At 42.8% G+C, this 16,471-nt stretch overlaps 1 protein-coding gene across 8 annotated transcripts; it reads right to left on the reverse strand.

Annotated features, from left to right (window-relative positions):
• Positions 1–3,440: 3,440 nt before the first annotated feature.
• On the reverse strand, positions 3,441–13,668 carry LOC120686001 (putative disease resistance protein RGA1). 8 transcript variants are annotated; one of them, XM_039968160.1, is made up of 14 exons: positions 13,379–13,666; positions 13,248–13,301; positions 12,929–13,052; positions 12,391–12,656; positions 12,071–12,302; positions 11,857–11,983; positions 11,592–11,777; positions 10,497–10,847; positions 9,727–10,320; positions 5,040–7,103; positions 4,893–4,940; positions 4,422–4,490; positions 4,172–4,338; positions 3,441–4,080 (listed from the first exon to the last, which is right to left on the reverse strand). In XM_039968160.1, exons 4-13 carry the CDS (start codon positions 12,482–12,484, stop codon positions 4,312–4,314), a joined length of 3,792 nt encoding a protein of 1,263 aa, XP_039824094.1. In that variant the 5' UTR covers positions 12,485–12,656; positions 12,929–13,052; positions 13,248–13,301; positions 13,379–13,666; the 3' UTR covers positions 3,441–4,080; positions 4,172–4,311. The 8 variants fall into 8 exon arrangements, with proteins under 8 accessions (XP_039824094.1, XP_039824096.1, XP_039824093.1 ...); XM_039968162.1 differs by having other exon boundaries at positions 4,893–7,103; positions 9,727–9,819; positions 13,379–13,668; XM_039968159.1 differs by having other exon boundaries at positions 4,893–7,103; positions 12,929–13,043.
• Between the last annotated feature and the right edge of the window lie 2,803 nt (positions 13,669–16,471).

Below are 16,471 nucleotides of genomic sequence, written 5' to 3' on the forward strand. Positions count from 1 at the left end.
TAAGCCATGCACCCTCGCCACATGGATCGAATCTAATCCCTCCATCTTGAAATATAAGGTATGATTTATTCTAAATCAAAATATTCTAAGTTTGACAAATATATAGAAAAGAGTAATAGTATTTTGATCAAATGATAACTATTAGATCCATTATATCTTCATAATTTACTTATTTAAGATGTTAATATTTTTATAAATTTGGTTAAATTTAGACTGCTTGTCCTTAAAATAAAACAAAATACCATATATTTCAAGACGGGGGAGTAGATCTAAGTTGGGGTGTTAATTGGTGACCCATGGGTGCACCTCCAACCCTCTTTAGTTCAAAATTATGTACTACTTCTTCAAATGAGATCTCATTTTGGAAAAATAGTACAAACCTTTGAACTAAAGAGGGTTAGAGGTGCACCTAAGGGTCACCAATTAACACTCCTAGATTTGAGTAAATGTCACTCCCTAAAATTGTTGGATTTCACGATGTGATTAAAAGCAAAAGTAAAACAACAATTTTCTTGTAATTTTAAAATTTTCCCAATATTTACTCTCTTTACAGGAAATTTAGTATAAAAAATATATAATTGGTTGTCTTCTAAATTAATTAAAGTTGTTCGGTTTGTCTTGCATCTTTGCATTGTTTTATTGTTTGAATTCATTTGAATTTAAATCCTCCAAAATTTGAATTCAATTGAAATATGCTTGTTTCCTCTATTCAAAAAATATTTTCTTCTTCCTCTCTTCCCTTCAGTCTCTTTTGACCCAGCCCAAGTTTCTCTCTCCCTCCCTTCTGTCTTTTCTTTTTCTCCCCCTCCGCTCCTGTTTCCCTTTTTCCGGTCCAACCCGGCATATCTCTCTCTCCCTCCCTCCCTCCCTCTCTGCCGTGTGGTGCCCGACGGACCTTTCTTCCTTCTCGTGCCCGACCAGGACTCGACCGCGAGTCCGATTGCTCCACGCCATGCCGCCTGCACGCCCCTAGGCCCGCACACCAAGGCCCCATCCCCGCCCCTACTTAAGCGTTGCACGTGCACGACCCCCTTTGGACCCACCTTCTTCCTGTGCCACCGCCATGCCCCCACAAACCCTAGTTCGCATCGTCGCCATCCCGCTCAAGGTTGGGCCATCGCCATCTCGCTGCTCTGCCACCCCTTCTCGACGTTTGCGCACTGCCGGAGCTTCGCCGAAGGGTGAGAGACGCCGCGCCTTCCTCTGTTCCCTCTACCCCGTTCTCTCTCGCCCGAGATAGCTCGCTGGAGCGGGCCGCCCATGCGTCGCCATGGAGCGCCCTGCTCCGCTCGCGTAGGCCCGGCGCCAACCTCGGACGGCCGAATTCAGCCAAGTCAAGCGAGCTTGCCGCAGCAAACCCCGTCGTCGGCAACTCAGCACCGCCTCCACTCACTCCGATCCATTCTGAGCCGCCCGATCTAAAATCGACCGCTCAGATCCAATCTGGCTGAGATCAATAGGTCGGATACCGGTCAACCCTAGGCAATTTTGCAAAACAGTCCCTCAATTTTGTGAAAATCAACCCGTGATCCATCGTAGTTGAAAAGTATTTACAAAGTAGCCCTTTATTTTCTATTTAATCCCTTGCTCTTTTATAAAACAAAACATATAGCCCCTAGCCTAGATTTTGCATGCTAACCCCAAAGTTTAGGTTTAATTATGCTTTGGCCCTCGGATTCTTTACCAGAGCCCTTTTCCTTTCAAAATTCTTATAGATAAGCCCCTGGAACCTTATTTTAGACATAACTTCTTCGTTAACTCCGTTCTCGTCAATTCTTGTGACGAGTCCGGCCCTGGTGAGATTGGATGAAAAGCCCGACACATCGATCCGGATTCTCCGAATCCCGCAATGTTAGCACCAACAGCCGAAAATACGACGCACCGATCCGGTCTCAGGAGTCCACTAGGGCCTAACGACCTGAACCTCGGCAATCTTAGCACTGTACTCCAGTGCACCTCTCGGGGAAAGGCCCAATCACCCCAAAAGACTAGTCTGATAGGGGAATGGTGCCTCTCCCTTTTAAGGTGGCTTCCCCCTCCCAAGCTAAGCAAGGTGGGATTATTCAGAGGCTCACACGGTCGCCGCCCGACTACAACTGGGCCACTTTTGGCCTATTTTTGTTGCGTCTTTGCCAGCGGGTAATAGTGGAGGATGTCCTCATCATTCCCACCCCCTTAATAAGGGCCCAGCTCTGATACCAAGTGATGAGTCCGGCCCAGGTGGGATTGGATGAAAAGCCCGACACACCGATCCGGATTCTCCGAATCCCGCAATCTTAGCACCAATAGCCGAAAATACGACGCACCGATCCGGCCTCAGGAGTCCACTAGGGTCCAACGACCTGAACCTCGGCAATCTTAGCACCATACTCCGGAGCACCTCTCGGGGAAAGGCCCAATCACCCCAAAAGACTAGTCTGATAGGGGAAGGGTGGCTCTCCCTTTAAAGGTGGCTTTCCCCTCCCAAGCTAAGCAAGGTGGGATTATTCAAAAGCTCACACGGTCACTGCCCGACTACAACTGGGCCACTTTTGGCCTATTTTTGTTGCGTATTTGCCAGCGGGTAATAGTGGAGGATATCCTCATCATCTTGCACTCACGTGATCCTTGCAACCTGTGCAATAGCTTTACCACCATTTTATCTTCTATGAGCACAGTTTGTTGTGTCTTGCAAGTCTTTATTGCTAGTCCTGCGTGTCTATAGTTAATCGCGAGTAGATCCCTGAATCACCGTTTAGCTCGTAGAATTGATGTTTTAGATCCATTTTCATTTGTTCTCGTTGCGTTAGTTTTCTCTTAGCGTAAGCTACCGTTTAGTAGTATCGTTGTACCATAGTTCTTGTTTTAAAATGAAATATAGATTTAATTTGATTAATATATGTAAGCAATATACCATGTAAGCAATACGAATTGCAGGGAATGATTGGATTGATTGATAGGGTGCAACAACATGAGTACATATACGCATGGAACTTTAGATGGTTTATAGAAACACCACCATCAGGGGGCCTGCCACCATCTATCAATCAGAGAAGGGGGCGGCGCCCCTAGCCAGGGAAGCTGGGCGCCGGCCACCCAAGGCCCAACAGGGCCTGCTAACCATAACCCTAATAGCCTTGCTAAAAATATCCTCTCATCTAGCTTTTCTAATTATAAGATAATTAAGTCTTTACTCCGGATTTCATAAATTAATGTTAATTTGATTATATCAACTGAAATGTGTTTATAATTCAATTAGTGTAATTTCTACATGGAAAATTATAGATAAAATTGAACTAAGTTACACTTCGGCTTTGTAAATATCATCCTGCAGCAGAACCACAGCGGAGTGTCAAAAAGAACTTGATTTGAAAAATAATATCCACACAACTAATGTCCCGGAGAACAGTTACAAGGAGGCAAAGAGGTATAAGAATGGATGGCATTACAACGCCTCAAAAAATGCAAAGATTGTCATTTTATAATAGTGGTTAGACTTCCGGGAACAAGATTATTTAATTGATATGTGCAGTTGCTCGTAGCTTTTCTAATTCTCTCCCCGTAGTTTCATGTTAGACACTATTTTTATATGAGCTCTGTACCGAACTCATTTGAAAACACTTGAGAAGTTGACTTTGTGTTATTATGTAGTGATTTTTTCAGAAGTAACAACGTTTTATACCTTTCACCTGCTGCTTCATTTTCATCCTTTGTCCTTGCTATCGACGGCAGAGGCGGGTCCGATCTAGGCGAGCGGTGGCCGTGAAGGTGTACATGGAACCATGAGTGGTGGGTGGCAGCGCAGGGCACTGTAGACCGGTGAGGTGTGTACCAGCAGATGACCCGAAGACGCCGAAATCAGTGGTGGATGGACCAGCAGAGCCTCGCTTGCGACGGATCAGCTCGGCTGCAGGCTTGCGTCGCCTCTGGTTGGATCTGCTGGTTCCTGGCGTAGTAGTAGAGCTGATCCAGCTTCCCAGGCTGAATTGCTGCCCTAGCAGGTTCTCTAGTGCGCTGGCATCATGGCCTGCATCACTTGCACCGCTCTTTTCATCGTTTGCCGTTAACGATTCAAAATCTCTTGACAGCTTAAGGACTTCTCTGCAAAAGGAGAAGCAAGGAACCACGTCGACAAAAAGTAACAAATGAGCAGGCATACATGGCACTTCAATACTAGGACGAAATTCTTTACCTCCATTGCTTTCAAGCCTCACGTTCATATTTTCTGTCATCATCTCGCGCCTTAGAAAATTCATACTCTACTGACAGCAGACTCGTTGGATGGCTCGTATCAATGCCAATCGCATCCCTGGTCGTGTTCTATAAATCTTCCTACACCCTGGTCGGGGCACCTTTGTTCTGAAAAGAAGCATCATCATGATTGTGCACGAGCTGGTCGGAATCAGGAGAGACAAATTTTCAGAAACTGTCTTGCACTATACCTTTAGTTTTAGTGCCCGCCATGTCACATACTGATGCCTGATCCTATGAAACTGCTTACCATCTAATATCTGAAATGCAAATTTGCATTTGACAAAATAAACTGATAACAAAGCTTTTGCGATTTCCTTTTGTATTGTAACTGCTCAAGCTTGCATTTACTACTGTGATGAAATTGGCAGACAAGTGAATCTTTGTGAAGTGGAAAACATATGTTTTTACATTTGTAAATCAGTCCACCGTTATATACTTGTATGTTTTCATTTTCGTTTGTAAAATAAAATAAACAGGACAACCTTTTCGTCTTGGGAAAAAGGAAGGAAAATGTATTATAATATATACGTTACTACGAGTTGAAAAACATCAAGGTATGTAGTTGAGAATAGATGGGATGTATGTAAAAGTGGAAAAAACAGAGTAGCCAATGCAAATCAAGAATGTTATTATAATGGATAGATTGGCAGGGCACGTACTATTGCTTTGATGTGAGCGAGCTTCTTATTCTTCTCTGATTTGCACCACTGAACTAGTTCGGGACAGCCGTTAATTACCAGCAGTTGCAGGCATGTGAGTTGTCGTATGCTCTTTGGTAGAGTTTTGATGCCTTTGCAATTACGTACCTCTAGTTCCATAAGAGAGGTGAGATCTCCTAACCTCTCCAGCAGCGCCACTGTGCCATTTTTGCAATCTTCCACAATCAGAGTAACAAGGGAGGAGATACATTGAAGCAAATTTGTTGAGCCGCATGTGAGATCACTGCAGCCACTAATCTCTAAGTGGATAAGGCCAGGGAGGTGGCGCAGCAAGCTCCACTGATGCAGAGGCACCTCACAGCATTTCACGCAAAGCTCTGTGGTTGCACTAACGTGGCCTCTGTTCCTCCATGACGGCAACTGTACTTTTTTTCTTGTGACTGAGGACAACAGTACTTGGTCACTACTATCTATGAGCACATGCATACCTGGAGGCAAGCATGCTTTGAACCTCAACAAGGGGCAGCAATTTATACTCAGATTGATAAGTTTTGGGAACGCGAGCTTATGCAAATCATCCTTATCACTGGAGTATGTCGCGCTCCACTCTTCCAGGCAATCCATATTGGACAGGCTAAAGTACTCAAGTCGAGGAAATGCTCTTCTGCCCCCGTAAAAGCCCCCATCAATCTTCCTAATGCTGCCCATGCCTCCAATGTGCAGCAACTTGAGGTTTGGTAACTGACCAAGTGGTGGTAGGACATTGCAACAGGGCAAGTCCTCCATGACAACCTTCCACACATAAGGTAGATAATTAGCGATGCTCATCAGCCAGGATGGAAAGCTAATGCTATTATAGCCAGTTAGCGTTAATATTTCTATCGTGTCTGGTGGCTCCAGTTCTCCTAAAACTGTAGTATCGTCCACAAATCTCTTAGCATCCCAAGTCCATGCCAGTTTTAGCTCTTCAATACTCTGCTTTTCAGCCAGTTTTATTCTCTTTGCCTCTTCTGCAGACTTCACGTTTTCAAGCCTGCTTATATCCAACAAGGTTGGATATTTATCCTCAAGCTCCAAAAGATTGCTGCTGGATTCACCGTCAACAGCATGGACCACAAAATGTGGTAGCAAGACTGTTGTACTATTCTTGTTCTGGGGCAGAGTGGACTTATCTAACTTCCAGCAACAAGATACATGTAGAAACATCAGACTATTAATTGCAGATATGCTAGCTGGCAGCCTCTGTAGATTATTGCAATACGAGAGGTCTAGTGTATTTAGCTTTCTGAGGTTCCCAATGCTTTCAGGTATGGTACGCAGAGTAAAATTGGAACCTAAATTAAGGTACTCTAGATTGGAAAGGCTACTGACGCACTCAAGTAAACTGTCAATCTCAGCTTTCAGGTATGGTCCGTTCTTCAGGCTACCTTCTAAATTTAAATACCTAAGTTTAGTGAGATTGACCAGGACTTGTTGTAACCCATTACAAGAGACTACATGTGATAAATTCAAATATTGCAGTCCTGTGAGGCCGCTCATTGCTCTTGTCAGGTCTCCAATATTTCGATTTCCTGATAAGTTCAAATGCTCCAATCGGCTCAAGCTCTGCAAGGATTTTAATACACCTTCAATATAAGGGCAATTTGACAAATCCAGATGTGCCAATCTTTCCAGAGTCCTGAATGAGGCTGGCAATTCTTGTATGCATCGACAGTATGATAAATCAAGATGCATCAACCTTTCCAGTTCACCAATTGACTCTGGTAGGGCCCTAATATTAGATCCTTGAAGATTGAGATAAATCAGATTCGAGAGCTTCGTGATACATTCTGGAACAATTTCATCCCGGATCTCTGGAGCAATAAGATACCTCAACTGCTTCAGTTGGCCAATGGAATCTGGCAACACCTGTATGAAGCACTCGCTTAAATCCAATACTCGCAGGGACCTAGCAGGTGCAAATGCAGCACTGCTTAGTTCGCTACTGCAACCGTCCAGAAAATGCAGTGCTATTAGCCTTGCACGAGAAGTCAAGCATAACTCCACTGGCTTGCTACAATCCCTGAGCAATGCATATTGGCAGCTGCTTCCCCTAGTATTGCCATGTTTGCTCTGATCCAGAATTTGATTGCCAAGGAGTGAAATTGCCAAGTCATGCACCAGATCATGCATGGTGAAAAACGTAGCTTGTTTATAGTATACTTCAGAAGTCTGCATCAAAAGTACATCCTAGAAAGTATTAGGATTTCTTGATTCTACTTAAATTAAAATTAATTAACAACAAAATATATATCAAAAGCCCATGAGTACACCAAGACCAACCCATATTTTTTTCCTAGAGAGCCATACATTGAATAAAAACGAAACAATTCTATAATTATAATTCAAGACTCCATTGAACTCAACATAGCTTAGCTAGTTATGTCCTTGTGTTCCAACCTGTCTACTAGGGTTTGAGTTCTTGACTTGGTATGATTTTTTGCACTTTTCAGGATTTATTCCAATAATTAACAGTACTCTTTTAGTTGTATGCGACATGCTTGTCGACAGTGGCACGCCGGCCTGTATGCTTTCATCAATCTCAAGGTCTGCTGGTTGAATTTGTCGGAGGCGCTCAAAGACCTGGAATGCATACGTGTATCCATAGTTGTTGCATGTGTGTCTATGTCCTCATTATTTAATCCTCATGAGACGCATGAGACAAAGGACAATAAATACTAGAAATTCTCGTATGAAGAAACATAACTTCCGGCCATCAATACAATATACTTCGATCCATTTTGTTTTCCTTAAAAAATCAGTCACCTCTTTCATTATTAAAAAATAATTAAAGTAACCCATAATACTTTCTTGTAAATAGCCACCTCTAGCATTATGGAAAAATAGACATACTATAGAACATAGAAATTTATGAAATTAGAGAAAACAGAACAAAGCATATAACAATTAAAATGCTCCCCACATAATATTAGGAGGGCAACTGGCCCTCAATTGTGCATGCCATAGTTAAAGCTTTCCTACTATGACCCTATGATTCGAGCTCCTGTCATCACCTCATCTGTGTGACCAAGCTTTATCATAGCCTTCATCAACCGTAGTCATGGAACCCAAATGGGGTCCACAAGAAGGTGCACCATGCCATATCGGGCTTCTTAGAGAAAGTTGGCTCTCCAAGGTGTGAGAGGGTTTCAAGCGTACTGCTCCTCACTCGCATCACGCCACGTCGCCCCGGCGGCCGCTCCAAGCGGAGGTGGGATGCTGACTTTATGGAATTTTGGGTTTGGCGCATGAAAGATTTCAGAAATTCCAAATAAATCTCAAAGGCCCATATGTGTGCATGAGGAAGTGAGCTAGTGGTGCAAACCTTTAGTCCCATTTTGCTAATTGAAGTGGAGTATGACCAACATAAATATGGAGGTTGTCTTCAGCTCTCCAAGCTAAGTGTATGGGAAGAGATGTAGAGCTCCACACGCGCGTGCTCGCTCGCCTCACCTCGCCGGGCGTGGCGTACAAGATATGGAAGTCCATTCGGTTTCCTAATTTTTAGGAATCCAATCACGACGTGAGTCGTGGGCTCTTCTATATATTTGATCTATCGGCCTCCACAAAAACATGATCTAATCCATTTAGGGTTTTGCCTCTCCTTGGTGCTGCGCTGCCTTCGTAGCTTGCTACATCTCGAGCGCTGGCGTGCACCGGCAAACGGGAGAGCAGGTCTCCGGAACCGTTCGCTCTTGTGATCCTGCAGCAGGAGAGGGCGAATCAGATTTTTGGGAACTGCCAAGCGCGACTGCTCGAGATCTTCGCCATGGCTCATCCTTCGTCTCAGTCGGCTGCTGCGGTGTACCGTCATCTACAACGACGATTGCTACGCTCTGTTCGAAGGACCGTCTTTGTCCCGTCTGTGCCATTTGTCTTCTCGGTGGCTCCCACTCAACATGCATTTTGTGGTCAGATCCAGTTCATAATCATGTTTTCCGAAATCATGTTTATGGTGTTCGTGCTGTCTAATATGTTAGAGTGTTGCATGCTAGGTTTTTTTCTCATCATGTTTAATCTAGTTTGGAGTTTAAACTTAAAGTTGTCTATTTTTCCAACAATCCAAAAATGTGCCGACCAGACTTGAACAGGAACACGAAGTTGTTGGGCATTTGGGCTAGGATGAGATATTGGGCCATTGGGCCAGGAGCGGGAATGAAAAGGTGGCCTAGTTGTTTTGTTGGTCTAGATGCTTGAACAAATTGTTATTTGGTGCCATTTTTGCTTTTATGAATACATGTACTTGGTATATATATGATTTTTTAGTAAAAATAATGGGTATTCAGCTAAATACCCTTGAATTAGAGTGGGCCTGCCCTTGCTCACTTACACAGCGGTTGTGATTGGAAGAGAGATACTTTGCTTTTGAACACATGGAGGACCCTTTAGCATGGGTAGTAACACGAACCGGTAAAGGCAATACATATTACCACCCGGTACTAAAGGCCTCCGTAGTCTTCCATCGACTCCAAATATACCAGTAGGAACTAGACCCTGCCAGTATATTTTGGTTGGGCTGATAGTTTATTTTGTCGTAGTATTTCTCTATCATTGCTCGGTGAATAAAGATACTATTTTTTTCAAAATAATAGCACTTCACCACTACTTATACATTTTAATAATTATGAACTACAGCTACATTATTGTGTTAAAGTGGTTGTGGTTGTTGCAATCCAATGTACCGTGTATGTTGTCAGCAAGGATTTACCAAAAGTTACATATGTACGTTTCTTTACAATTGATTCAAGAAGTAAGAAAAATTCAAATGTGGTATTGGTATGCAGAAATAACACACCTTAGGTGACACTGGTTGTTGGAAAAAAGACAATCCCAGGAGCTGCCCAATATATCTATCACAAAGCTCCATATTCGAGAGTAGTTTTGTTGGCTTGATGAAATCCAAAGCAATCCATTGGTAAATAAGATCATTTTTAACTATATTGTGACCTTTTGGATAGGTTGCACAGTAGGTAAAACATGACTTCAAGCCTGGAGACATATAGCTATAACTTAACATCAATGATGCAAGAACATGATTTGGCAAAAATAAATCCTTTGAAACAGGTTCATTCCAGATATCACTATCTTTCACTTTCATCCATTCATCAAAATTCATGGACCCTAAAGTGAACTCAAGAGATAGTGCTGCTAAAGCCACTCCACCACACTTCTTAGCAATCTCCCATCCGATACCCATGAGCTGTTCTTTGTCATTTCTATCTTTGAAACCACTTCTTTGTTTTATTATATCCCAACACATGTCGTTTGTCAAGGGTAATATCTTGTGTGCTTGAAGGTTAGTACAGATTCTCTTCGCAACATGTTCACTGCATGTTGTTACTAAAATAGTTATGTTGCTCTCATCATGATATAACATATCCTTCAACTCCTGCAACAAGAACTGATTATCCTCCCATAGGTCATCTAAAACAATCAGAATCTTCTTACCACGAAGTAGTTCCTTGAGGCAACCATGTATCATCTTACTTTCATTAGCTGGCCTCTCTTTTCCAGATAACTGTAGAATTATAGACTTGTAAATCTCTGAGACACATGGACCCATACCTTAGAATAACAATTGAACTTTGGATCATTATAAATCAGTCTTGCAAAAGTTGTCTTGCCAATGCCTCCAATACCATGTATAGGAAGGATGGCAATCTTTTCTGACATGGCTTTAAGCAAAGAGGCCATTACTTTCTCTTTTTCTTCTGTTCTCCCTACAATGTGTTCTTCTACTGTATCTGATGATGTTTCCAATGCATCATGAAGTCCCAGCTCATTGCATCGAGGGTCTGACCTCAAAATAATATTTTGGTGTTGATCAGTGACATCCGTTGATTCTGTTCTCATCTCTATCTTGCTATTATGCATTGTCATTCTGGAAACAGTTCTATGACATCCTTTCTCGGGAAGCTACAAGATTCTAGTTAGTTTTGTAAACAAACTAGATAATTCTAGTAAAGTCACAAAAACATTTTTCCATGGTCAACATTAGGACAAACAATTTCTATGAAATCTGTAATTCAAATAACAATTGGAAAAAAATTTCATGACATTTCAGGTAATGTCAGTATTGACGGTATTACATTATTAACCTCAGTCGTTATTTATATATTGGAGGTCAAAGTTTGATGAGATCAATCATAAAATAGAAAATACATTGGATTAGAGGAAATAGTGTTTAAATAGCACACAACTTTTAATTTTTCTATTTGTCAATAGATAATGTAATATTGGACCTATGTTACACAATAAATTTGCCATGTAATTGTAATTTATTACCAAATTATTTAGTACCCAAAAGAAACTAATCAAGAGTTGTTGTCCCATGAGACGATTATCCAATTTCTGCATGAAAGTATGACAATATAGTTTTGATTGCAAATAAAAGATAATATAAACCATAACAGAGCTGAGATTTTTTTTCCTATGAATAATATGATTTAACATAATCATTATCAGTTTTAATTTAGAGGATTCAAATCCAGATTTATGTTTTAGGCTCATCAGCCATGGAGGGGTCAACATTGTTGAGAATCAATTCCTAATATGCTCGAAAGACAAAACTAAGTGGACCAAACACATGATTGTGCTTATAGTAAGTTAAATTTCAATCCTAGCTATCCATTATATGCCTCTACAAATGTTATTAATTACCTCACCAACTTCAATTTCAATCTCATTCAGCTTCTCAATGATTGCCACTATATCAGGTCTTCTGAAGCTATCTGTCTCAACACAACTCAATGCTATCTGAATGCATGTGTCTACTTGGTGGCAATATGCTTCAAACAAATCATCTGTACATGTTGCTTGCAACGTATTCCTCCAGTTTCTTTGGACCTAATAAAGAGATAGTCACGCTGAGCCGATACCATTACAGTATAAATGTGGCATAATATTCAAACAAATCATTTCTCACTTGATCAACACAATTGGGGTAGCCCTTGGGTCCTGACACTATCTTTATAATCATGACACCCAAGCTGAATATATCAAACTTTCCTGAGATTTCTCCTTTGTCGATGTATTCAGGTGGCTGGTACCCACTGCATGGCATCGCATGCAACGATTTTTAATGCAGAAGTTTTGTTGGATTAGGAAAAGGATATGTTCAGTTGAGGCATTCGACTTACCGTGTCCCATAAGGATTTCGTGTGATCCGTGCAAGTTCATCATTACCAAATATTCTCGACAAACCAAAATCTGCAATCTTTGGCACCATATCCTTATCTAGCAATATGTTGTCAGGTTTTAGGTCTAAGTGGTAGATAGGTTCTTCCAACTCATCATGAATATACTTCAGACCCTCACAAATTCCCTTAATTATTTTGAACCGCGTGTGCCAGTCAAGTTTATAAAAATCATCTGCATTAGCAAGCAAAAGGATTATTAATGAAATGAAAATATAAACAATTTTCTTTCAAGACATACGAAAAATGAAGTTGTATCATACCGGAAAGATGCTTTTTAAGGCTCCCATTGTGCAAAAACTCGAAGCAGAGAGCTATGTGTGTTTCATCAACAAACACCTTACTTCCATCCAGCATGATAAAAGGTTTTTTTCTCTATTTCATAGCAATAGCCAAGAATCTGTACAACGCTTTGATGCTTGAGTTTTGTAAGGTTATAAAACTCATTTTGGAACTGCTTAAAGTCAACGTTGACGCCACGAAGCTTCAGTTTTTTCACAGCAACATCATCACCGTTTTTAGTTAGTCCCTGCCAAATATATGTTGTCAGTACTCATCAGTAGAAGTTGACCATTTTCACTGTGTAGTACCTATTTTATACTATATAACCAAGAAATGAAGGTTTTGACACAGTTTTGTTTTTTGTCTGATGGTATCCAGATCCGGATATGATTTTACCTTATGCTTGTTAGCCACTTTGTGGTAACACCGTATTGTTTCCATGCACTACATAGTGTGTCTTGTGGCCTTTCTTATGGTAAATATATTTATTTATAAAAGCCAATCGTGCCCAAATCTTACCTTGTAAACAACTCCAAATGCTCCTTCACCAAGTATCCTGTTCTCAGAGAAACCATCTGTAATTTCTCTTAAGAAGTGAAATGATACATCCTCTAGTTCCATATATAGTTGTGTTCTGTAATATCTGCGGTACAAATTACAGACCCCAGGATGAGAAGATTGAAACATATACTACCTTTTACAAAAGAAGAGTAAGAGATCACTATGCGTGTGCAGCGTGAGGTATGCTAGAGCTTCTGAATAAACATGGATGGAGCTTCGCATGGGACGCACAGTGCAGCACGATGGATTAATTAGGTGGAAGATCAAAGGAACGAACCTGACTAGGGGCAGCCGCGCCCTGCAGTGGCACGACCGACGAAATGAAACCTAGCTGCAATGGAGGCGATCCTTATTAAAATAGACGCGCAGATATGGAAGCGAGACTTGACATGTAAGCCAAAGGACTACCTCAAGCTTCAGGCTGCCTGATGAATGGTCCACTAACACCCTGCTGACGAAATCGAGCTCCAAAGAGGCAAATGATGCTTCTCTCCACGGCGATGGATCTCCTCACCGCCTCTATCAATGATCGACCACTATGCCCAAGATCAAGCTCCTTGCCACCAGAACTCGATGCCCTGCTGCCGAGATACGAGCTTCTCTCCGGACGCAGAGCTTAGGCTGTAGTGCCGGAGGCGCAGGTGGTGAGAAATGGTGTGGAGAGTGGACGAGGACAGAACGGGCTGGACAGAGTACGAGTGCATGGCACATGGGTGGCTACCAGAGTTGCTAGAAAATTACCGCGTGAATGAATGGGCGGCACATGCCACTGTCGGTGTCGCCGTGGTCTTGGTCTTCTTCAGCCTCCGGGACAGAGTCTTTAGACCGCCGTTCGCAACTGCATTAAATTAATGCAGTGCCCGAGACTCGAGCAACCGCAGGGTGGCCTATAGGTGGCCCCCTAAAGCAAGTATTATTATAGCAGGCTGTAAGCCGGCTAAATGATGAAGTGAAGGAGAGAAAAAAGAAGAGAGAAGAAAGAGGAGAAGCGAGCTGTAAGAGCAAGTATTATAACAGGCTGTAAGCAGGCTAAATGCTGAGATGAAAGAGAGAAGTGAGGAGAGAGAGGAGAAGCGGACTGTAAGCTTACAGCCGGTTTCGACACAGTAACCAAGAAATCTTGTGAGAGAGACAGATGTGACATATGTTAATGATGAAGAACTAAACCACTATATGAATAGGCTGAGAAGTAAGCTACAAGAATTCTTACAGCCAACAACAGGCTAAATTATTAATCTTGCTCTAAGCTTACAACCGGCTTGGGCACAAAAACCAAGAAAATATGTGAGAGAGACAAGTGAGACATGTATTAATTGTAAAGAGCTAACTATTATACAAGTGAGCTGATGGAAGGATGCAAGGATCCTTACAGCCGGTTTGTTGGCTGTATTATTAGCCTTGCTCTAAGGTATCCACCACTCCCCTCTTTTGTTCTAAAGTTGGTACTAAATTTTAAAAGTAAGAGATTATTTTAAGAGACTAGTACAAAATTTTAAACTATAGAGAGAACAAATATCCTAAGATGCACCCATTTGCACCTCAAGGTGGCCAACAATGGCGAATCTATAATTTGGACTTAGGGGGGCTCATCTTTATCTTCATTTTGCTTCCCTCTCTCTTTTTCTTCTTCTTCTTCATCATTTTCCTCCTCCTCCTCTTGATTCATGGTTAAAATTTGTAGGGTACTTTTGGGGGCTCCATGGGTTGTATAGGAGTAGGGGGGCTGGAGCACCCCCAGCACCCTCTAGCTCCGCCGCTGGTGGAAGTGTTTTCTAGCGATCTCAGCAGTTTTTCGATCAAATTAGGCCTCCTCCAAAGGCTGGCTCTTAGCCACCTCATAGAATTTTTTAGTTGATCAATAGTAGCAAAAGTGAAGAGCTATCTCTTGTTTCAGAGATACTCTCATACGCGAACTTCAAGATTACAGGAGGATGACATAATGGGTCGTTCAAGTTATGAGTTACTTACTCCGTGCCTAAATATTTGTCGTTCTCGCTTCCCGAGAAATGAACTTTGATTAATTTTATATAAAAAATATTAATATTTAGAATATATAATTAATATCATTAGATAGATATTTAAATTTAGTTTTCTAATAAATTTATTCAGAGATGCAAACATTGCTCGTATTTACTACAAATCTAGTCAAAGTTGTAGCACAAAAACCAAAAACGACACTTAATAAGGGATAGCGGAAGTATGTTGTAAGAACCAGATCATTGAAAAAGTTGTCTCTTAAAGTGCTTGGAGCTAGGTACTAGTTCATATCTTTGGAGGAGACCTTACTGGTGTAGGATATGAGAGTGGACACGGGTCGTATACCATTGGATGTGTAGATGTACCTCATGAATATTCGATCAGTGGCTGTATTAGAGAAATAATCTTTTGCACTTCTCAGCACTGATCATAAAATTTGAAAGGTGCGCTCCCCTATAGGGGTGATATGGGCGAAATTGTTCTCTAGCGTACGTCTTGTTTTGGGCACCATGGGACAGCTTGTAGTGGTGAGGAGGGTCTGCAGCAGAAAAGTATGCACTGTTTTTTGTTAACACCGCCGGGAGCACTAGGGGCATCATCATCATCATCAGCCTACTAAAGCACCGTGTCAAATTTCGCTATTGCCGCCACAAAATTTACCCAATAGACATGGCTAAAATATCGTGTACCAAAAAAACTATACCCAGGAATCCCCCCCATACATAAAGATCAATGGCTACCCATGCTTGCTACTGAACTTCAACGTGATCCTATGGTCCAGCCTTCCAGGTTCTTTGGATCATCCGGATTCAATGCTTCAATGCCTCCTCCACCTCCGTCTAAAGATGGCCATGGGTACGAAATACCCCGCGTACCTGCAGATACCCGACCCGCTGGGCATGGATTCGGGTCTGGGTTTGTGCCCACGGGCGCGGGTGCGGGTACTGATTATAAACCCAACAGATATTTCAGAACGGGTTTGAAAATTTGATATCCGAACTCGAAAACCCGCAAACCCGCTTATATGTTGACCCTAATAACCTCATATATAAATCTTCTCTAGGGTTTCTCTCATCTCCTCCCTACTCCCCAGTCCAGTCGCCGCAAGCCGCCCCCACCCCAACCCCCAGTGCGGCGCTCGGTGCCCCGCCCCAGCACCGCACCACTCAATGGCTCACCGCCCGCCGCCCGCCCAGCCCACCTCATGTAGCAGCCTCGCCCCTCCCTCCTCCTCGGGCCACTGCCGCCGCTCCAGAGTCCAGACTCCACCGCCGGCCGTCGCTCCAGAGTTTAGACTCCACCGCCGGCCGCCGCTCTAGGCTCCACCGCCGGCTGTCTCTCCTCCACCGGGCGCTGCTCCCTCCCTCGTCCTCAGGCCCTTGGACCGCCGCTCCACCGCTCGACCGTTGTTCCACCGCCGGCCGCCTCTCGCTCCCTCATCCTCGGGCTCAGGTGACGCCCGCAGGCCCCCGACGGCCCGACGCAAGCACCCAGGTGACGCCCGACGCTAGCACCCAAGTGACG

Source organism: Panicum virgatum, chromosome 8N (assembly GCF_016808335.1).
Source record: "Panicum virgatum strain AP13 chromosome 8N, P.virgatum_v5, whole genome shotgun sequence".
Taxonomy (NCBI): Eukaryota; Viridiplantae; Streptophyta; class Magnoliopsida; order Poales; family Poaceae; genus Panicum; species Panicum virgatum.